At 40.3% G+C, this 23468-nt stretch overlaps 2 protein-coding genes across 2 annotated transcripts; one reads left to right on the top strand and one right to left on the bottom strand.

The window, feature by feature from the left end:
- Positions 1 to 320: 320 nt before the first annotated feature.
- LOC111329079 (uncharacterized) lies at positions 321 to 18073 on the top strand. The gene is made up of 11 exons (XM_022933683.2): positions 321 to 551; positions 1610 to 1718; positions 1860 to 2030; positions 2584 to 6923; positions 7019 to 9843; positions 10071 to 13206; positions 13844 to 14032; positions 14536 to 14773; positions 15072 to 15224; positions 16025 to 16184; positions 16823 to 18073. The coding sequence occupies exons 2-11, from the start codon at positions 1643 to 1645 to the stop codon at positions 17100 to 17102; spliced, it is 11568 nt and encodes a 3855-aa protein (XP_022789418.2). The 5' UTR covers positions 321 to 551; positions 1610 to 1642; the 3' UTR covers positions 17103 to 18073.
- A 1811-nt stretch (positions 18074 to 19884) lies between these two features.
- Positions 19885 to 21293, bottom strand: LOC111329404 (protein phosphatase 1 regulatory subunit 27). The gene has a single exon (XM_022934112.2). The coding sequence runs from the start codon at positions 20555 to 20557 to the stop codon at positions 20087 to 20089; it is 471 nt and encodes a 156-aa protein (XP_022789847.1). The 5' UTR covers positions 20558 to 21293; the 3' UTR covers positions 19885 to 20086.
- Between the last annotated feature and the right edge of the window lie 2175 nt (positions 21294 to 23468).

Raw genomic sequence — 23468 nt, 5'->3', positions numbered from 1 at the left:
TTTGAATCATCTCGCTCCTCGTTGATTCTCGCTAAACAGTGACCATCTTTACATCTTCAGCGATGAAAGATTCTATTAAAAACATTGCAGTTTTTTAATCATTTGTTGTGCTGTATTGCTAAATATTTCCGTGGATGGGTGAATCATGAAGAAAATGTTATCATTTCCACGAAAACGAATATTTCTCGGGGAGAGGGGTAAAAAAAAAAAAATTCCAAGAAGCAGTTTTACCGAGAATCGAACGAAACAATAGCTTTTGTGTTTACACAATATACAGCGTATCCATAACATAAATTATATATTATATGAGATCATATGGCTATGTAATGGACACCTTAGGATCACAGTGCGGAATCACAATTCAGCGAAGCGCTGTGCTTTTGTTTTTCAGCGTCACGGTGCTGTAAAGGCAAGAGATTCCTATGTAAATCTTATTGGATTTCACTCTATCAATCATTCTTTTTCGGTCAGTGGGTTACACTTGTGGAACGATGCAGAAGGAAATCGTTGGTTTGGTGAAAACGAAAGTGTTGTGTCAGACATGAAACGAGGTGAAGCATAACAACGCCGGAGCGCGTTCTTGAAAATGCGCAATTTTTACATTCCATAATGATGAAAGCAGGAGGTTTTTATCGTTTTGAAGTTATTTAATCTGGGATAGCACTGATTTCAAATGAGGGGGAAGTTTCGATGTAAAGGAGTCACTCGGCTATCGATTTCGCAATGCAGCATGTCATTATCAGTCAAACTCATTTCGTTTTCTTTCACGAAAACAATTGCTCTAGTGGTTGTTTCTACCTCTATTTGTGAGCCAAAGACTTGAGGCTAGTTAATATTGAGCAATTTGAACATTTGACAGTCTCGCTAAGGAATAAATAGGTATTTAGGTATTTTGGATTGGTCCAAGAAGTGCCGAGTATCGGGGAAGTGAAGCATTTTTCTGTGTACTCGAATGGAGGGGGCGTACCATGTACTATTGAGATCGCTCAGACATGTCACGCAGTAGTCAGTCAGTCCACGTAACTGTGTGTAACGGAAAATGGTTAATATATACAGGTCGACAAAAATCGATGCAAAGTCAAAATGAAAGTAGGGCGGAAGTAGGTGAATATATCTATAGAGACATTGAGGAAGAGGTACTTCATCCACCGTAGAATTTCATAGTTGACTTAAAATGTATTTTCAAAAATATTCTATCTGTAAACTGTTTCACATATATCTATCGCATGGTTTTCACCTTCGCTCTTTGTTTGGTCGGACAATACCCTCAAGCATATGACGGAAGAACGGCCGTCAGATTATCTTCTTTCACCCAATCCTAAAGAACATGATATTGGTATTATCTTCCGCTCAGAACAGGTGTTTACATCTTGTAGTTGGAAGTAAATCGAACAATACTTTTGAAAGCCTGGTTATCTGGCACTCTCGTGTGCTTCACTCACGGCTGTGTCGCTCAACACTTAACGTAAACAAAACCGCAAAGCGTACACAAAACCGTCAGGCGAAGATCAGTACGCATGATTCCAGGCTTCTTCTTCAAAATGTCATGGTTTGCACGCGCGCGTAGTATGTACATCCTCACTGACACCTCCTCTTGTACTTCCTTTAGAATGAAGTAATGGCCACTCAGTGAGACAAAACTATGAGTAACATCCAGGCGTATTTACATGTCGTGTACGCCGCTTTCGGTGACGCCTCCATTTTGGAATTTCAATCAGGCAAGTAGTAAGAAATGACAGAATCCTAGTTTATCAATATCTACATACAAACTCGGTAATGTCAGTAATAGGCTAGGGTGAGGGTGAGGTATCAGTGGCTGAGGGAATGTTCTATTGTCTTAAATCGTTTTATTCTTGTAGAGAACAAGCGTCGATTTTACTTGGTGGATGGGGGTCCGATTCGGCACGTTGGCGCAGGGGGGACAGAAGAGAACAGAATCAAGGCTCTGACCACGTTACAATTGGCAAAGCCCTACTATCAGTATCTTCTTTGTACTCTGACGAGTCTGGCCAAGATTCCAAACAGTACAGGTACATTAACAGTTGAGATTGTACTGTAAGAACAACGTAACTAGAAAGACTTTTTCATGACGTCAGCAGGGAAGCTAGAAAACATAATCGTTACTTTCCAACTCTTCCAGCAATCCTCTCACACACACTTATGCAGGATCGAAAAAATCCCGGTCACAAACTGAAACATTCTGAGAAAAGACGGCAAGAAGTTCAATTTTGTCATTCGACATAAACATCTTTCTCAACCTACCTAATACGAATGCGAACTGTGAAGAACGAGGACGATTTTTTAAGACATTATGATATAATTTTACATACAATTTTGACTCGTTCAGCTATTGTTCATGAGTTCTTGGATCTTTAAATTTAGCTCCACCTTTGTACAGGAAGTTGCACAAAAAATTGTTTCAGAGGAGGTTGGCGGTGCTATAGAAATTTATTAATTCACTGCAGACTCGTAATCATCAAGAACTATCATCATCTTGTAACGTGCAATCGTCTACTCTTTTTCTCGTTAACTATTTCCTCCTCGCGTTTGACGCCTTTTGTGTGTAAATCCAATCTTTGTCAGGAGTTAAACTCGACGGGGCAATCGTCACACATCCACACGCCGATCACTTGGATGGTGTGGAAAGACTCTTTAGAGAGCTTCTTCCCAACGAGTACCAACAAAGCGTCACATCAGCCAACCCAGACAAAAGATTGGTTTGCAATGGTCCTGTTTTACTCACAAAAAAATTTGTTCAGGACAAAAAAGCTTATCGTAGCTTTTCTGAGTTTCTCTTAAAAACCAAATTCAAGATAAGCCTAGACATTGACGACATACAGAATGCTTTCGGAAATGATATCATCTTTTCTTTTCCTACTTCGCCTGGTGTTTTGTATCAGCGTCACAACAATGACGAGCCTCACTCCGAGGAGGAACAAAGAAGCAAGTTGAAAGAGGGTACGGAAGACGACGATTTGAACAAATCGAGTATCATTCTCTTCACTAAAGAAGGAGGCAAGATTTGTTTGAGTGGGGATGCTTACGGCCATGACATTGTTGCAATGCTTCGAAGTCACGGGGCTAAAGATCTGGACATCTTCAAGTTACCTCACCACGGGAGCCCTGAGAACAGCATTTTGGGAAAGGTCATGCCTCCTACCTGGGCCTCTCAAAATTTGGCCGCGATGGTTCTACTTTCGTTGAGTCTAAACCGGAAGATTGTCTTCGAAAAGAACCCTGAAGAGGAGAGAGACATTGATTACGTTCGCCGGAAGCTGATTAGAACATCTAAAATGGGGAATGGAGAGACCGTTCAGAGGATCGCCGAAACGTTTCAGGGGGTAATCAAAAAGCAACTAAAAAACACAACGAAGGAAACATTAGAAGAGTTGTTTCACAGAGTAAAAGCGAAGCACCTTGAGGTTGTGGCAGCACTTCAGCAGCAGTCTGGATGCGTCGACCCATGCAAGAATCTAGAAGCTCTAAATAGTTTAGCAAACTGGAAGAATCTTACGAAATCTGTTGCCGATAAATTAGGTTTTTCAAGTGTTTCTACAGATCTGAAGAGGAGGAAGGTAGACTGGTGGCGTCAAGTCGAAGGCCTCATGGGTCATGACAAAAGTTTTCGAGACTACTTTGCAGACAAAATTGGTATTGAAGGTTTTTTCGATTCCTTCCATTCCAAGACTTACTACGTATCTGCCAGCGGAAGATATGGCCACCCTTCACCAGATGTCATCAAGGGAATCATAAAAGCTGCCGTGAAAAAGAACAAGCCATGCAGAATCGTGTTCACCTCTGGGGGAGACGTTCCGTCTGCATATCTTCCTGATGTTAATGTAAAACCGTACGAGCAGTGGAAAAAGCTTGTTTCTCTTTATTATCTGAAGAATAACGTTTCCTTTAAGCTCGACCCCAACGAGGACGTTAACACGGCACCTACTGGAACAAGCAAATTTGAAAACGACGACAGAATACGAATCGATGTTTCCCAACGACTGAAAGATAACGTTGGATTCACTATTCCGCGGAGGTCTTTTCTTCCCAACGTTGACCAATTCTATATCAAAACGAAAGGATCAGACGAAAAATTTCTTTGGCTTGAAGTAAAGAACGACGGGCAACTCTTCCTGACTCCCAAGAAGGGTGCCCAGAATATTCTCAACGTCTCCAATGCTCCATCCATCACTAGCGATTTCAATGTGATTACCCTTCAGGGCGAGTCTGAAACAGGTTATCAGGTTGAACAAAACGTTTGGCTCGAGAACGCCACGGGAGGCGGATTTTTAATCAAAGAATCTCCCAAGGGAAAATACTTTTTGGAAGACAACGGCTCCCTCAAACGTACCAATAAAAGAAGTAAAGGCAGCTCCTTCTTTTTCGACCACAGGACGTTTTCCGGTCCATTGAAAGATGAAACATGGGTATCCTTCAAGGCATTCTTAAAGTCACGAGGATCCAAAAGCGACCAGAAATCAATCAATGTTCGAAGTGCACTCGAACTTTTGCTCGGTCTTTCAAACGTGGAGCGCCTAAAGGAGGAAGTACTACCCGGATCTATTGCATGTGAAGCCCTGGATAACGAAGTCGATATGGAATTATCTATGGTTGAACTCTCATCTTCCATGGATAGCGAAGTCATTTCAAGCAAAATCCAGGTCGTGACAAAATTGCGCCCCATGACGTTCGACGCATCCCCAGTTACTACGCTAGAGATTGTAGTGAAAGACCCATGTTCCAGACCAGACATGTCTCTTCGGATTACAACGTCTCTTGGCTTTGCGAACTACACCTTACGTGTCAGCGAGCATATGAAACCGAAAGAACCATCCGTTGACATGTATTTGAATGCGCTTGGAGGTGTGCCACTGGAAAACCGCGACAACCTGACCTTAGGCACAATACTACAGCGTGTAGCGGGATACCTTCCCTTGGAGGCTTTAGCAAAGGGTTTCCCGACGCAACTTTTGGCTTTAGACATATTTACCTGGAAGGTAGATCGTTTGCTTTCGACAGTTAACTATTTCACCTCTCCATTAGCCGTCGAAGTACTGACTGGAGACTTTTACCTAATTATTCCAACCGAAAAGAATCAAGTCACTTTGGGTGGAACACTAGTTATAGACTTATCCCAATTTCATGTCACTGTAAAAAAGCCACGCACTGAAAGGAGTGACTTTGTCGTAGAATGCGAAGCTACCATCGGGACAATCGCTGTAAATCTGAGAATGGTACCTACATCGACAGCTGTTCCTGAGGTGATTATTTCATTTTCTCATGACGCCAATTTCCTATCAGTGGTAAAGATGTTGGATCCTCAAGTAAACATCCAAGAACTAGCTGTCCCCTTACTAAACAAAGTCATCCAGGATTTGCAACTTTCCAATCCAACCATTCGTGTTGTCCAGGATATCCAAAGTTACTACGTGACTCAGGTTTCTTCTCTAACCTTTGGGTTTACGCTCGAGAACTTTGCATCAATACTTCCCAGTGGTTTTTCTTCACCTCAGGGCAGCCAAGCAACGGTCACGATTTTCAATCCCCTCAGCAGTCACCCTCAAGTTGGCTTTGAAGTCCAATTTAAGTTAGCGGTCGCCACATCCACAGATGCCAACGCATTCTTGGATTCAAAGTTCTCATTGTGGCCAGTAGATGCTTCCAATCATCAAAATTCCCAGGGTTATACTTGTAGCGTTTCATTATGTCCAAACCTTTCAGAGATATCGATACAATCAGCACTTGAAGCTGTCGGTCTCGGACAGCAGATGACGTCAATTATGTCTTTCTTTCCGTTTATGGAAAATATCCTGAATGCAATCCTGTTGGATAAAATTAGCCTCGATGTAAACTACCAGAAGCGCGCGATTGAATCTTTTTCTCTGTCCCTCTTTGTTCCGCAATGTTCAATTATTGAAGAAAAATTCACCATGCAAGATGCAAGTTTTCTGGTGCAGTATGGATGTCATCAGTGGTATGCAGAGACAGAGATGAAGTTGCTGGTTTTTAACAAGTTCACGTGCAGAGCTGCATTCTCCTTGCCTGGATCAGATGTGCCTGGAACTTTGACGTTCGAAAATGAAGATGATTCGTTTACCCTTCAACAGTTCCTTGAAGGTATTGGGTTTTCCGTGTCACACAATGTTCCTATCATCGATGAAATCTCAGACGTGACGGTTTCTCGGGCTGCCATTTCCTTTGAAAATAACGGTTCTACATTCAAACTATCTAAGATCGAGGCGGTATTGAGAAAGCGAACCCTCACCATCGGTAGTATTAGTCTTTACAACCTTGAAGTAACAGTGCGTTTTTCCAATGTCCGAGGAGGTTCCGCAGTGTCCCTTTCACTGCGAGGATATCTGAATCCTACGACTTACGCAACCTTGACTTTTGACACAGAACGTCAGGAATTACTTGGACACTACGTCTTGGTGGATAATATGTCAACGGATGAGTGCTTGGATCGTCTCTTTCCAAGGCAAATGGAAGATTGTTCCGGCAGTAATGCATATATACAGGTCAAATCTTTACATGTTCAAGAAGTTAGAGTAATTCTGAGTTTTTCATCAGAGGAGCAGTGGCATGTACGAAATGTACGGGTGCGACTGGATGGTTGCCTTACGCTTGGACCCTTTATCTTGCACCAGCTTTGTCTGATATACATGACTGAACTGCCTGGTAATGCTACACAGCGCGTCTCAGTCGTTGGGCACTTTAAAAGCAACGAACAGACCCTCAGCTTTATGGTGGAGCTCTCCTCTACAAGCCAGGAATCAAACAGTACTATTTTGGAAGCGGTAATCAAACCAGATTCTCATGGAGGACTGACACTCTCATCCTTACTCGGAATTGTAGGGTTGAAGAGTACAGAGGACGAAGTTCCACAAGTCGATGGATCCCCAGATTTCCTTAACATCGGATTAAAGGTAAATGCTAGATGAGTTTCGTTCGGTAATTTTGCTCTAACCTATAACAACTATTTTACAATTTAACCCGCTATTCCTCTTTCTGTTGCTTTTAGGAAGCGCGTCTTCAATTTGAAGCGTCCCCATTTCGCATTCGAAAGATGGATGTTGTAGTCAAGACGAGAGCAACGATAACTATACTCGAGACGCCGCTCATTCAGCTTAACGAGGCAAGACTTGAGTATCATCTGGATAAAACAAAAGATCCTGTCCACGCAGAAATCTTCATCGCCGGAATTTTAAGCATCGGTAAACTCCCCTTAAATGTCACGTTCAAAAGAGACACGCAGTTAGGATTGGTACTGGAAGGTCTCTTTAATGAGGCAGATGGCTCAACGAAAGTCGATTTTGAGGAGATGGCCAACCTGATATCTCCTGATGTACCTTTCAGTCTTCCTAGGAGTGTTACATTAAGCTCTTTCCTTTTCAGACTAGAAAAAGGTGAAGAATCAATTTCCCTCAAATTAGAAGGTGAGTCCCAAAGCAAGTGGACCACTGATGTTGGGATTAGTACCCTGACCGTTCACAATCTCGGTGGCAAGGTACATTTTACAAGACAACGTAGTTCGAGTACGTGGAGTGGCTCCGTCTGCCTTAATGGAAAGGTTCTTGTACAGGGCACCTTAGATGTGGCTGTTGAAGTTTACCATGACGGTAAAGGTGAAACTGTTGTATTTGGCACTGTGCAGAATCCGGCATATATTGACCTGGACATCCTAACTAAATCATTTGCTACTGGTTCGGATCCTTCGAATTCATGGAAAGGACTCCTTCCAAACGGAACTGATGCCACTGTACGCTTTCCCAGTTTCACCAAAGCGTATTTGTCTGTTAATGTTTCGAAGAGAATACTTATGTTTTTCGGAGCTGTAGCTGGGTTTGGAACAGGATCACTGATAGTCAAGCAAGCAGCGTCTGGCGAGAATTCCTCTAAGTACGGTTTTCTGTTCGGTCTAAGTCTTGGAAATGATTTCAGATTTTCCTCAATCAATGAGAGTCTTAACGTTGTTGATGAGGTTATTCTGGTACAGAATGCAAACTTGTGCGTGATTTCAAAGGAATTTGAGCAGGTGAAAGTCGCAGAAATGTTGGAAGAAATCTATAAGCTTGAAGTCTTTAGGAACAAACAACTAGTGGCTGACGTACCATTTACCAACCTAGACAGCCAAAGAATCTCCGATCAAAAAATGAAAGGTGGAATGACCGCTTTTGCGAAGATAAAATTTACCAAAGGAGAGTCGAAATTATTGTCAAACGTCACCAAAATTCAAGAGACAGATAAGCACTCAGAAATTGTTCTTTTAGCTCACATTGCCGAGAATGGGAGTGATACAATGTTTATGGCTCATATTCCGCAAATGGAAATCTTTGGTGGACACCTACAATTTCACGAAATTACCCTGATGTACCAGCCATCAAAGGGGAAGACTTTGACTTTGAAAGGAAGGATGCGGTTGACATTAACTGAAGATTCCAAGCCGATCACATTCAGTGGAGGATTGGAGATCTCAGAGTCAAAGGCCGATTTTATTATGGAAGCTGAATTTGATCCAGACACCATACACGAGCCACTAGGAATGTTTGGAATTTCAATTGAGGATCCAGAACTTCATCTTAGCTGGAAATTTGATCAAGATGAACAGGATTCGATTGTTCCTGATTGTAGCATAAGTGGCACAGTCAAATTCTTTAAGTCCGGTTCGCCAAGTGAGGACAAACCTATTGCAGCGCTGACGGGATTCATCTTTCTCCAAGAGGGCAAACCAGTTGTAGCAATGGTGTCGCTCGATCTCAGCCAACCCCTGAGTATTGATGACCTTTTTGCCGCCTTGTTCAAAGGAAAATGGCCACCAGGATATCTGGACATAAGCTTTAAGAAGGGAGAAATTTATTGTGCAAAATGCAACATCGAGATGAATGGAAAGACCTTCAAGGAAGGTTTCAAAGGTGAGACTGAAATAGAGGTCTTTGACTGTGCTTTTGGAGTGGAATTGTCAATAGACAGAAGAGGTATGCGCATCAAGGGATTTACCAAGTTTGAAATTGATCTGGCTGTTGCAACACTTACTGGGAAGAACTTTGAAGATGACGAGGGTCCAGAAATCGAGATATCTCGTTACGAAGGTCAAACTAAGTTCCATTTGCAAACTGGCGTTAAACTCCTTCAAGAAAAACTTGGTTCATGTACATTGGGTTATGATGTAAACCAGAAGTGCTTTGTAGGGAAAGTAACCTACAGTGGCGAACTCATCGGAGTTTCCCGTCCCTGTGTTGAGTTTGAATGGAGTCGGAAAGGTGGATTCATGATTCGAAATTGGCCTGTCATTCTTGAACTACAGAAACTCATTGATTTCGCGAAGGAGTTTGAGAAGCTAAGCCAACTCATCGATAGCCCGTGCGAGAAGCTTGTTGGACTGGCCTTTGACAAGGTCATCACGACGAAGTGCAGGCTAAATGTGCAGCAAATGTCGGTCAAAGATCCCAAAGCCTGGTTTGCGTTAAGGTTGCAAGGGAAGCTTGATATTATGATTGCCACTGACAAGCCTTCTCTTACCACTGATTTCCCAGAGATGGTGGTAACGATTACGAAGCCTTCTCGAGAATTCCGGTTGAGCGACTTACCTGGGTTTTTAATCCAAGAGGTTGCAAAAAAATCTTTAAATATTGCAGATCAAGTCTTTTCTCAGCGGAAACAGTTAACCAAGTTTATGGCAGCCTTTGGTGGGATTAAGCTCTCACGTAAAGTCCTCTCAGGTCTTATATGTCGTGGAGCACACAGTCCCAATCTAACAGACCTAGCTGAGAAGACGCTCGAAACCATGGCGGAAGAGGTATCAAATGCCGAGAAGGTCTTGGAGACTGCTTCTAGGACGCTTGCCTCGTAAGTGCACTCCTCATTGTCGTTTAAATAAGTAATGATTGGAAAATAAAACTTAGTCTTAGAAACGGATATCCGAATATGATATTTTTCCTAGAGACTTATGCAATTAAATTTATGGATCCGTCCTTGTTTCAGCATATCATTTTTCAGATTCGGTTACACTATGTGGAAGAACTCTTAATGTTATGGTTTTTATTATAATTGCAGATTTATTTTTTTCCCTTTAGAGTGGCTGAGGGAGGCGCATCTCTGGCAGAACTCGCTATCAGCGCTGCATCCGTCATAGCTCAAGTTTCTGTCGTGGTTGCAGGATTGGGGGCTTTCATTTCCTTCATCAAAGGCGTTATCAGCTTTTTCACTGGGAAGTCCAAAGAGCAGAGAGAGGCAGAGAAAAGAAAAGATGAGGCGGAGAGGAAAGAAGCAGAAGCTAGAAAAATTGTACAAGATCGGCTAATTGTTTCAGGCCTGACAATTACCCTTGCAGAACTAGATGAAGTTGCAGTTTACTGGAAACCTCTGGAACGAAATGTAAAATACAATGTGAGACTGTCGCGATTTGACCTCGGAGAAATGGAGACAGTTCTTTTAAACAAGACCACTGAAGAGAACAAAGTCAAGTGGAAAGGTGACACAGTTAAATACAACAGCAAATTTTTCAAAGTGTCTGTCCAGGCTGTCTACCTTCATGATGATATAACGTTTGAAGGAAAGGAGCAGTTGGTATCAAAAGAGGTCAAGCCTCTCCTTCCACAGCCGTCAGAACTTGACGTTCATTCAAGGCGTGATGGAAGGGAGGTTTATATCAGATTTTCTCAAGTCAAGTTCGCGGTTGATTACAAAGCTGAAGTGATAACCCATGATGGTACCATAGTCGGAAGTGCCATCGTAAAGGGGCATTCTGAAAAAGAAGAGATATCTCACGTGTTTTACGCAGAGAAACTTACTGCCGGAGCTCCCGGCGAGACTCGGGTTCGTGTTTGTGCTCAGGCACAAGACGCAGTGCCAGGAGAATTCAGATACTCAGAGGAACTTCACCTCGTAGCGGCACCCAATGATGTTCATGTCACGTACGATTCAAAGCCACAGCAACTGACCATTGAATGGAAAGTGAGCGCCACCCAAAAAATCTCACGATTCCTCTGTGAGATAAATTCGGCCGAACCAGATAGCATAATCTTTTCAAGAGAGGTTGCAAGAAGGACGGGGGGCAATCTTAAATCGATCCTTAAAGTACAAGTCAGTGAAATAGCTGGTCATGCGAGGTGTCCCTACAGTATTCGCATATGTTCCCTGGGAGAACCGGCAGCGCTCGCAAGTGTCTTTGTTAGTAATACGGAGAAAATTTCCTTCCTTTCTAAAGTTCAAGGTGTATCCCCATCATACGACCCTCAGAGCAATAAACTTACCGTTTTCTGGAGACCTATCACAGGAGCAAAAATGTATGAAGTTAACATAAGAGAGAAGACAACTAATTCAAGCGTCGCGAAAAAGCTAATTTGCGAAGCAAAGAAGGACGAGGTGGTGTTTGAAATGGATGAAATACAGCTGAAAACTGGCATGATGTACGTTGTGTCAGTGATTGCCCAGGGTATGGATACTCTTCATCTTCCCAGCATGCCGTCGACATCAAGTACAGAGTTTTCCCAATTGCCAAAACCTGCCTCTGTTAGTCAGGAATACTCATTCAAAGATAGAATGCTGAAAGTCGCTTTCAAATCAGTTCCTGAAGCAGAGTCTCATGTGATTGAAGTTTTTAGTAAGACTACGCCTTCCAAAATAGCAGGCAAACATTTTGTTCCGAAGTCAGCTGGTACTTGGTCCCCAACAGTAACCTATTCTTTTGATGTCAATAAAATGAGCTTTAATGATGGTGGCCTATTTGCAACAAGAGTCGTTGCAAAAGGTAATGCAAAGTGGATGAACAGCCCACCCTCTGTAAGCCTGACTGACTTAAAGTGCGGGGATTCCCCGAAAAGCGTTTCCTTGAAGTATAACATCCAGTCTAGACAGTTGGAGTCGGTCATTTCTTCAAAATCTGGACACTTCACTTTGTTTTTAGAGGACATTGCTCACAAAAGTAACTACTTGAGCAAGCAGGAATTTGTTGTTAAACAAGATGTCGTAGATCAGTCAGTTCATCACACGCTGTTAAAGTTTCCTATCAACCCAGCGAACGAACCGCAAGGTGCGACATATCAAGTTTTCGTTGTGAACATTGGGGATCAAAATAATTTGCCTAGTGAGGTGAAAAAGTCGAACGAAGTGTGTTTGCTTGATCCACCTGCCTCTGTGACACAGGAATATAAAAACGGAGTTTTCGCTGTAACCTGGAAATCCGTGCAATCGGCAGCTGGGTATGGAATCCAAGTCTTTAACTCTAAGACTGAATTCATAGCTTCTGAAGAGAGAGTAACCCACGATTTGTGTCTAGTTGGCAACCAGATGAAGAAGGAATTTGACGTATTATCGATGTCGTTAGAATCCAATGGGCTCTACCAATCACAAGTTATGGTGCTAGGAGATGAGGTCAACATTGGAGGAGCGAGCACAAAATCTGAATCGACTATTCTGTCTTGCTCCTCACCAATGGACGTCAACATCACCTTTAACAACGATACACGTCGCATGATCGTAAGCTGTTTATCTTCTGGTGATGGAACTGTAAGACTTGGAGTTATCGATGGCACCAAAGTGAAAACCAAAGAAGGAGATATCAAAGAGGCGCTGCTGGGATGTAAAGAGTTAAAATGTAATAGAGGAGGAAGAGAGGTCACAGAATTTGATGAAAGTGTTGTAACTACTTCCATTGATGGTCGCTACAAAGGGGTTGCTCAGATGATCGAAACACAAGCGGAGGTTTGTCTTCCAAGTGGCTTCTCCTTTTCTAAAGAAGAAGTGGTCTGGTTGAGGCCAGCTTTACCAATCCACATAACTTTCGATCCAGGAAGTTCAACTTTGAAGATAACTTGGACTCCTGTACATCTAGCTCTTCGATATTTGATAGAAATAGTACAAACAAGGAAAGAGGAAAGTGGAACTACCACTCTTATTCCGTTTTCGGACGAGGTATCGAAAGATGCTATCTCTTGCAGCGTCAACACAGAAAATTTCTCTGTAAAGGGGATTGACAAGTTTGTGGCGAAAGTCCAGCCCAAAGGAAGCCAAGGCCAAGTTATTTCACTTCACTCTATCGGTTACTCTACAGAGACTCTGGTCTGCGAAGAATCTCCAACCAATGTTGAAGTTTTGCAAGTTGACGACAAATGTGTTAAAGTGTCCTGGGAAGGATATTCGTCCACAGATTTCGAATTGAGCGTTTGGAAAACGTCAGACTCTAGCCGTTCAAAAAAAGGAGCCAGTAAGGTAAACTATTTAGTAAAAGAAATCTTTTCATGCGTGCCACTTGTACATACTCCTCTCTACCCGGATTTTTTTAAATGCTCAGCAAACGGGTAAATCCTTAGCCCTTAGTTTTAGGCTGTTTCTAGAGAGGGTTCAAGATATCCACGAAGCGACACATTTTGTCATGTATTCATTTCTATGCTTGATTTTCGCGATAGATAACGATATTAGCCATCTCACTCAATGTCCGTAATTATTCATTGCCCACAATGTTGCTGTGTTCGGTGATTTGTACTTGTAGTGCCTTTTTTTAAGGGGAAGGTCAGAAATGCATGAAAAATCAAGGATTGCGAGAATCTTGTCTAAGGTTTCCTCGGGGGTCGGTAAGAGAGTAATCCAGCCTAAATTTGATAACACGCTACTTACCATTCTAAATGCATGAAGATTGACATGGCTGAGGTTTGCACCCAAATAGCCGACGGTTCCATCATATCAATAGTTCTAACCTGATAGTGAAAGTATTTTTTATCAATGCTTCTTCCAAATTAAGCAATAGCCTAGAACTGAAAGCTTTAACGATCTTTTGAGCCCTCCTCGACAATATCAAACCATTATTTCCTTTTAATTTTCATTATTCGGAATGTCTTTCAACATTTAGTCAACCAGCCACCAGTTGACATCAACGGCTGAAGCTCTAGGCATGTCGTCCTCGGGCTGGTACAGATTTGGAGTTCGTGCAGAGGGGTCGATCAACAAATTACACAGTGCATACACAGAAGCTGATTTCTTGGCGGTCATCATGGACGCTCCAATTGCTATTACCATGAGGAAAAATTCTGCAGTAACAGTAAGTGATTAACAGACTGCTGGTAGGAATTTTTCAGCTGTCAATTTTGTTTTGCTATCTGTTACTAAACAGTGTCTATAACCTGTGAAATCGGGGGTGTAGGATAACAAGAAATTTCACGTCGACTTTAATCAACTCTCCTGACAACCACATAATCTTAAATTCAGAGGAGGTCCGTTCCTTGCGCCACAGTAAACAGAAACAACATCTTCCACGCTTGCAGCGCAGCAACTTATGACTACCTTCAATTGAAACTTTCCCACACAACAGCGTGTACTTAGGCGCCCTTAACGAGCTAAATCTTAGAGGTTTTTATATTTAGTACTTATCAGAATTTCACATGCTTGTGGAATTTGCCTATGTAGAGGCATTTGAAAAGCATCTTAAAATATTTGAGAAATGTTATCCCTGTTACTTGCTTATCAATTGGTTCTTGGACATACGCATGCGCTTTAGTTGATACTGTTTATGGAGTCAGTTGATGTTTCCTTTGTATATTTCAGCTACAGTGGGTTCCCGTTGAGAACATTCCAACTCAAGACTATTCAAACTACGTCGTTTCCTTTCGCGAAAACGACGAAAATTCAGATTGGAGACAGGTAGACGTAGAATTATCGGCGACAGAGAAAACACTCGAAGATTTGCAACCGGACAGAGACTATTTATTCTGTATCTCTGTAGCGAGTGCCAAACGAGGAATTGGTATTAGAAGCCCAGCCACTTCTGTTCACACAGATGCCGGTAATCAAATTCTGTTTGTGGTTTCATGATCTCCTTTTTGTTCGTTAAATCTTTTGAGCTTCAGCCAAATTGCTTTTATTCCATGATTATTCAGACAGGTAAAGAGAAAAGCACTTAAACTAGAAAACTACAACAAGGCAATCTTTACTCAGCTATTTTGCTCTTTTAAAATACCTTTAATCTCATTTAAAATTGAATCAAAAGAACAAAATAATGAAACCAACATTTACACGTTTACACGTTCGCACTCCTACATGCCTTTTTAATTCCGTCTAGTATTGTTTTATACATTTTATAGCAGTCGGATTGCAAGGTAACTTGTTGGAAAATTCAAACTTTGCACCTGCCACAACCTGGGACGAAAGGGGCTTTGCGTCTAACATCATCACAGACCCATGGCATTTGATACAGCCATCACTGAATCAATATAGACTAGAGAATTCCCCCCATGGTAAGAAAAAAATGTAAATGTACAAGTTTAGTTTACAGTGGAAATGCACTAAGCTCCATTATAGCTAGTTCACAGGCAAAACACTCGTATACCTACACGTTATTTAAGTCAGGGATATAAAGTGTATGATATGTTATATAAAAGACAAACGTATTAAAAAACACAAGGTAGTTCGGTTTTATCAACCGGCTAAATTGATAATGTAAAATGAATTGAATCAATTCTCTCTGACGAAGGGCTAACGCTCGAAACGTCAGCTTTTAAACCTTTACGGTGGCCAATTTACAATATCAACTTAGTTGATAAAACCAAATTAACTTGTTACCCCCACCGAGGCAGCACCACGGTTTCTTTAGAAACTTACCCCCTTTGTTTCTTTGCATTAAAAACACAGTTCTTTCATCCATTCATGTCTTAAACGATGTACCTTGTACAGGAAAAATTCTTGCAATGAAAGGATTAAGATTAGATGAACTTTGAAAATAAACAGAAAAAGGTAATGGATGAAAAAAAAGTTACTTAGTTGCAAAATGATCGAGAAATATCTGATAACAGATATAATCATATATCAAGTCCAGTACTTCTCAAGGTGATGCATTTCGTGTTCTTCCCAAACCACTGAAGTAAAGCATTTCAACAGCACACCATTTATACAAAATAGTAACATTTTTCCAACAAAAGCAGATCTGAAAGCTATCAGTCGAGAATGATTATCTTGCTCAAGACTCTGACTTTTTCGTTAAAGTTTAAGAGCACAGGATCTACTTGTCATAATGATTCAGTCATTTCCTTTGTTTCAGACACTGATGACTGGCCAAAAGAGAACGGAGGCAGTTACTGGTGTATTGCCGCAACTAGCGGAACTACCAATTGGAGAGTGCAAACAATCAATCTAGACACTCAGGGCTTTACTGCTGAATATCTAGACGAAATGAGACCAGCAATTGAAGTCTTTGAGTGGTGAGTTGGAAATTTAGCTTGTTTGTCTCTAAAAAGTACGACAATCACTATCTCAAAGTTTTCCAAGGAACCTTCTACACCCCCTCCCCCTCCCTTCCGCCTTGCATGCTACAACAGCAACAAAATGACTTTACCTATAGCCAAGGAAAAGTCAGGTTTTAATTGTATTCATAGATAGGGCTGGTTGTATCAGATTTGTTTCAACCAAAAAAAATCAAACCACCTTGTTACCTAGATAGCGCTCCTTGATTTATTGTCACAGTCATAAATTTAAAACAGTAGATTCACATCAATAAATTAGAACAAATGTAGATTTCGACAATCCTAATTATAGATCCAATGAGAAACCAAAATGAACGTATGCAACCAGCTTTAATACAGGATAATGTGAGAGACCAAGTGCTGCAATTAATTGGTTAAGGGGACGGTGTGAACTCCTCAGACCACTCACACAACGAAGTTGAGCAAAGCCGATAGTAACCCAGACTTCTTGTGGCACTCAGTTTGGATTTGCAGTTTATTAGCCTCTCACGTTATTTAGGGACAATACTTTATAGGTCTTCTCCAAAATGACTTTGTTCCTTTCTTTTTTTCCTGTCATTTTATATTTAACTTCATTAATTTCTTGTGTCCTGCAGGTTTGCCATCAGGAAAGGTTGCAGTGGTAGATTTTTTATCAAAGTGTCGCTTCTTGACAATAAAATGAGGGAGCTTTCTGGAGAGAAACCATTTTTAGCTCAAAGGCAAGTTGCACAAAGTGATGGTTCTTGGGAGCGTTTGGGTCACGTTTTTGACAACTATCCCTCTGGATTAAGGTTCATACGATTTGAGGATGTTCTAGATTGCCAGAAGACTTACGACCAAGGTTACCATCTGAAAGCTTGTGGAGCCACCGTAAAGTTCTCTACCGGGGAATGAAAACAGCAAAAATGAAGATGCATTGGTTATAGTGAGCGGTCTACAGTAGTTTTCTAGTAGTAAGCAAGCTAAGATAGGATGCAGTAAAAAAAAAAAAAGAAAAAAAAGACTATGCTACTGTGTAACATTATTGTGAATTATTTACAGATCATGATCAGGTCATTTTCGATGTGGATGAATTTCGAAATTAGTGTTGGTCTCCTTACAAGGATTAAGTCGCCTGATAACGATACGTGTCTCCTCCAAATAATCCCACAAAGAACTGCGCAGATACGTTTGGTTGTCGGCGTTTGGTATCTGGGATTCCTTTCAACGTGTTTAGAGTTATTAACACCGATGTTATTATTTTCTCTGCTTAAACTCATATGAAACAAATAGAGGAAAATTATCTTAGGTAAGTTGAACTGTGGGAAATAAACGCCTGCCAAAGGTTTGAAATGAGGTTCTGAAAAATACACATTAACTGAGTTTGGCTTTAGAGATTAGTGAAATTGTTTCCTTAAGAAAAAATGGTTAACTTTTCTATTTCCAGTTTTATTGGTAAAGGAAGTACAGAATGGATTAATTACTTTTAGAGACCAGGTTGTCTGGATGAGGGCGCTCAGCACGAAGCCTATTTTCCATAAAATTAATGGATAATGACATTAAAAACATTACAGTTAATGTAACGGAGTGTCACTGGAGGCGAGAAAAAGTGCGATCGAGTAGAAATCGATGGGGATCTGGGAAGAATGAGTACCCAGCTATTTTTTCTCGTCTCATTTCAAGTTTTAGGGACTATTATAAATAGTTAGAGGGAGAGAAGGGAACGGGTACGAATAATTGGATTTGATTTCAATAATTGGTATAAATTACTGGTATAAACTTGATTTTGTTAACTACCAACTACTATGTAAAACTTGCAGTTTTTATTTGTACTTTTTTTATACATCAGGATTGAGGCTTCATTAAAATGAGAAGACAAAACTAAAGCTACGTTTGCAATGTAATCACCCCTAGTCTAAAAAAAAAAGGATAATGTTACCCCTGTTCGTCATAGAACTTTAGTACACAGGGGCTACAAGTAGTACTTGTTTGTTTCTAGTTATTTTCAGATTCTGTGTAGGTATCACATTGTCTTGGCTGGGCACAAAATTTTAAGGGAGGGGGGGTTACGTTAAAGTGTTTAGTGCGAGGAGATTATCTATAATCAAAAAATGGATAGGTATTCTTGTCTTCTCGGATAAGGACGAATAAACCGTAGGCCCCGTCTCCTGCAGGGTTAGGGGTAGGAGACGTTAATTTTCCACGCACGAGATTACTGAGTGGTGGATGTCCTCGCCTGGGGTGGGATGGGTGGGAATTGGCCCTGAAAAGCCCCAATGAGGAGTGGTAAAGTAACGTATGTACGTATATTTGTACGTATGTATGTGCGTATGTATGTACGTATGTATGCAAGTATGTATGTACGTATGTATGTACGTATGTATGTGCGTATGTTTGTACGTATGTATGTGCGTATGTATGTACGTATGTATGTACGTATGTATGTGCGTATGTATGTACGTATGTATGTGCGTATGTATGTGCGTATGTATGTATTACAAGTAAGTATGACCCACGAACATTGCTTCTAAGCAAAACATTTAGAAACTATCTACTGTAGCCAATTAGTCAGTGTTACTGAACTTCTTAGCACTTTTGGTTAACGAACCGTCTAGAACGTAGACAAAGCTGGATATTGATTTTGCACGAACTTCAGACTGACCAGTAACTAATTTCTCCTTTCAAGATCATTAGATTGTTCAGTATATAGGTAACAAGAAAAGAAATATGTCATTCAGAATATGTTTCTTGATTGAAAGCCAAACACTCAGAACGGACATTTTAAGAGATGAACAGATCGCAGTTTGGAGAATTAATATCGTTATTTTCGGAGTAAAGAGTTAATACACAGATTTGCACCGTTTAGCGAGTGTCCGCAAAAATAATAAGAAATACGTCAATAGCAAATTTGGTGTGTAAGTTTTCAATATTACTGTACTGAAATATCGCACATGATTTATATATTCATTGGTGATGGTTAGAATAAATTTGAAAATAGTACCAATGTTGTGTACGCTTTTTGTACCTAGTCATCCTGAGGTACAGAGTATGTGCAGTCACGTGACTGAGAGAAATGCCTGCAATCGAGACAAAAATAATTGCTTGTGTTCAGAAAAAACTCAACTTATTATAGCGCGATTCGGCACACCGATATGGCAGATAATTACTTGATCAAGAAAATTAATATAAATGTCGTCATTTCCTGGACACTCAACCCATACACCATGTTGATATTATTGCCTCTAAAAGCTTATCTTGCTGCATGCTTGAAAAGGATTTCCACCATACACGCACAAGTGATCTGGGGGTTAAAAAAATCGAAAAAGCATCTTTTTTTTCTTAGTTCTCATATGACATCCTTTTTTACAAAAAAAAAAAGGTTTATTTTCATTTAAGAGCTCCATATGCTAATTAATTAATCACGAACTCTGTCTCGAGTTGACCCGCAACCGCTCAAATTTCTTTTTCGGCTTTCGACGCTGGGATAATATTTTCGCCAGAAATAGAAGTATGATGTTGGCTTCTGATGTTTTAAATTCTGAGGCCATTGGAAGTTCAAAAAACTTGAGTATAGCATAAGAGGTTTAAACACTCCTGGGGGTCCTTAAAAGAAATAGAAAAACTTGCTCTAAATTTAAAACTCTATTCAAAATCTTTACTCAATCAACTGAGCTCTATTTGTCCATGAAATCGAGCATTTGACGTTTATGTAGTCCTTTAATATTTTTCTCTCATTCTCATTGCGCAAAAATCGCCTCAATTACATTCACAACTGATATGAAATCAACCTGAAAGGCATGCAATATTCATATGAGTGTCTATTCTAAATTTATGCAACAGAAGACATCACTCTTGACGAGTCCACAAAACTGACATTTGAGTCACGCTAGATGCACCGATCACACTTCGGTTTTACTTTGCGAATATTTTTCGTAACACGCTAATAGTATTTCCTTAATTTCGTTATCTTCGACAAAATCCAGTGGTGTGTCGCCGTCGTTATTCTTAACGTATAAATCCCCTCCACACAGAATAAAATATTTCACAATGTCCAAATATCCCTTTGCCATGGCGTAATGCATTGCAGTCCAACCATCTTCGTCTCTTTTTTCTACTTCTGCTCCAAGTTCAACGAGAATCCTACAACATTTCATACTGCCTACAAATGCCGCTGTACTCAACGCGGTATGGCCGTATTCATTGAGGCAGTTCACTTCAATGTTTTCCGAGCTCTGCACAATTAACTTTAGCTCTTCAGCGATGTCTTGTCCGGGAACAGTCTCGCGAACAATCAAATCTTCAGGAAACCGCGTCAAGGTTTTCTTATGTTTCACATTTCCATTCAAGTCTTTTTCAACATTTGACATCATAGTCTCCCTCACGTTGTATTCCAAATGAAAGCTGTCTCGCTTTTTGACAGTCCGGCAAACTAAATATCAAAAATAATTATTTTTCCAGAGTAACTTTGAGACAGCTATGTAACCATATGGCGAAACAAAATTGGTATATGTTTTGGGTTGCGACAATTCTCTGGCGAAAGCAGACTAACTTGGAGAAAGGAAATTTACGCAACGATCATTTGTTTATGAGTTGTTCAGTGTAGGCCGTTGTAATTGGCCAATCACTGTAGTTTTTCAGTCGTGAAACCAGCACTACTAATTACGTGGGAAGGCTTTGTTCTCTGTTTATGCCGCTTTGTCCAATATTAAAATTGTATGATCACTAGCTAATTGAAGTGGAAATTTTCCCGCTGGCATTGTTTGCTGGTCTTGAAACAAAGTAAGCACAAGAAACAAGTAAAACACAGTGAATTTCCTTAGATCAAAGGTTTTGTTTGTAAAGGAATCAAGGAGAACATAATCCCATTTTCCTAGTTTGTATATTGTTTATTGACATGTGGAACTTGATGATAAACCGCTGAATTATTCACTTGACTACAGCTAACACTGTCCTGCTTCAATGACAAAAACAACAAAAGGAGGTCCACAAACTTATTGACTACAACTTGTGTTCTAATGTTGAGGGAGTGATGAAAAGTAAATCCGCATGGATTCCATTTGGGATTAAGGTCTGAAATGAAAGCAAAAATCAAATGGAAACTGTAGTGAATGGATTAACAAAATTTTGGCGTAATAGAGTGAAATATGTGCAGGCTAAATAAGAATTGACGTCCGTTGGTGTTGCTTGGGCAAGATAAACACCACTTGAAAAAATTGAGTACACTGTCTTGATTTTGAAGGAGAATACAAAGTAATGATGAGTTATGACTTTTTGTTTGTTTTCTTTACCCCTTCCAAAAAAAATGAAGAAGAAAGGAAACGCAAAAGACGTTTAATAGCAAGAGCAAAAGAGCGAACAAGAACACGGTTGAAAAGTATAACCACAGCCCTTTCCTCACCAACAAAGAAAACTTGGGTCGTCTTTACACTATATATTAACAACAACTCGGTGGCTATCGATGGATACTTACCCCGCCGCGTCGCGGCTCTTTACATGTCCTCTACTTGCCACCGACACTGAGGTGAATATTTATTTAGGTAAGTGCTAAAACAGTGATATGATATAGCACTAAAAGATGGTTTTAACTCATTTATTTTTGGATTACAATATCTTCGGGCGCAAATCCCGCGCTACTTGCTCAGACGTGAATTGCAAATCCGGATTTTAGCAGCTGTTTTAGACAAGCCTCGAGATTACGTCGGGGCCTTGCATTAATTACTAGTTGAAAATACTATCGAGAGAGAGAAAAACAATAGGTCGGAAGAGATTAAAACTCTTACCATGACGACATATGTTGCTAGAGTAGCGATAAAACAGCAGAAGAAGTGGATACAGACCGAAAAGAAGGGCTGGGGAGGTGGGAAAGTTCTTGAAAAAGGAACTGTTCTAAAATGGAGTGTTTCGTTTCAGAATAAGACATCTAGGTGGGGGGGGGGAGGGGAGGGGAGGGGAGAGGAGGGGAGGAAGAGACGTCCGACGTCATTCTCGATCCCATGGCAGTTTAAATTGAGCTTTGTCGAGGTCACAAAACTATTCCTCTCTCCTCTCCTGTTCAGGATTTTTCCATATCGATTAACGAGTGAAAATGTCAATTTTTTTCCGGATCCAAGGTAACGATAACTAAGTTTGAACAAAAATAAATTTGTAATTTTTAAGTACATTGTAACCGAAAAGCCCGAGTTGGGAGTTACAATAAACGTATGTATGTATGTAATTGTCAGAGAAAAAAATTGAGAAAAAAAAAATTTAACGTATTTCGCAAGACTCTGCTTCTGCAAAATAACAGAAAAATTTTGACTGCACAACTTAAGTTTTTTTTTGTACCACTAAAATGAAGAACTTGAATTTTATTCTACGTCGGCAGTATCAAATGTCAAACAATTTCAAATCGAAAATAGCATATAATTTCACGATCACGAAACGTTTACAAAATTTTTAATATAACGTTTGCAAAGAGTAATTAAAACACTGGGATCATTTTCGATCCAATCTGAAGGCGTATCACCAAACTATTTAACTATGGGGACCCATGAGATCAGTAACTTCTATTATTTTCTCTTGCGACCGCCCAACCAGGATATTTTCGAAGCTGCGAAATTAATTAATTAATTAATAATGTGGTAATTACCTAACTAGGTCTCAAAGTGTTCCATTTTAACATAACTCTTTAACTAAATTGCTGATTGCTATCGGCACAACTCATTTGACAACTACTTTGGACCACTGAGTTATTCATAGGTCACAAACTATCAAGACGGAAGATTCACGAATCTGAAAATAACCTCCTGGGATACCCGCTGAACAAGAACGACTTGATAATTATCCAAGGCATAAAAAGACCGGCGCCTTGACTAAATCACACGACATTGCTGGCCAGGAAGAAGCAAGAAAACGAAAATTTGTCAATTTTCCGAACCGTTTCCTTCAAAACGTTTACACTCACCTGTTACTTTTATCCAGCGAAAACTCATAAAATTCTAGCAAAGTTCCATTCTTCGCTGGTGTAAGGATATTGTGCTAGCATCAATAAATAAAATCGGTTCTTTAATTATCTCATCAGACATCGTTGAACATAGCATTTCAATCTCTTACTTTTACTTTCAGTCCTATTTTTTGTCTGAGGAGTGAAAAACCTACTTGTTTTCATTGACATTGGAAAGTACAAAAAGGTAACAAAAGAACTTTACAAGAAAAACACTTTTTTTCGCCTCTACTTGCAAATAAAATTCCTTTTAGCGAGGCAACTGAAATAACGAAAGTTTTGTACACATTTGATTGTTT

Source organism: Stylophora pistillata, chromosome 8 (genome assembly GCF_964205215.1).
Source record: "Stylophora pistillata chromosome 8, jaStyPist1.2, whole genome shotgun sequence".
In the NCBI taxonomy this organism is placed as follows: Eukaryota; Metazoa; Cnidaria; class Anthozoa; order Scleractinia; family Pocilloporidae; genus Stylophora; species Stylophora pistillata.
Note: the sequence above shows the minus strand (reverse complement) of the source record. Positions and strands in the feature narration are given on the sequence as shown.

Excerpts from the sequence above, each read along its gene's own strand:
- LOC111329079 (XM_022933683.2), top strand. The coding sequence starts at position 1,643 with ATGAGTAACATCCAGGCGTATTTACATGTCGTGTACGCCGCTTTCGGT. Across the intron at positions 6,924-7,018 it reads TCCTTAACATCGGATTAAAG|GAAGCGCGTCTTCAATTTGA; the intron begins GTAAATGCTAGA and ends TGTTGCTTTTAG. Across the intron at positions 14,033-14,535 it reads GGAAAAATTCTGCAGTAACA|CTACAGTGGGTTCCCGTTGA; the intron begins GTAAGTGATTAA and ends TGTATATTTCAG.
- LOC111329404 (XM_022934112.2), bottom strand. The coding sequence starts at position 20,557 with ATGATGTCAAATGTTGAAAAAGACTTGAATGGAAATGTGAAACATAAG.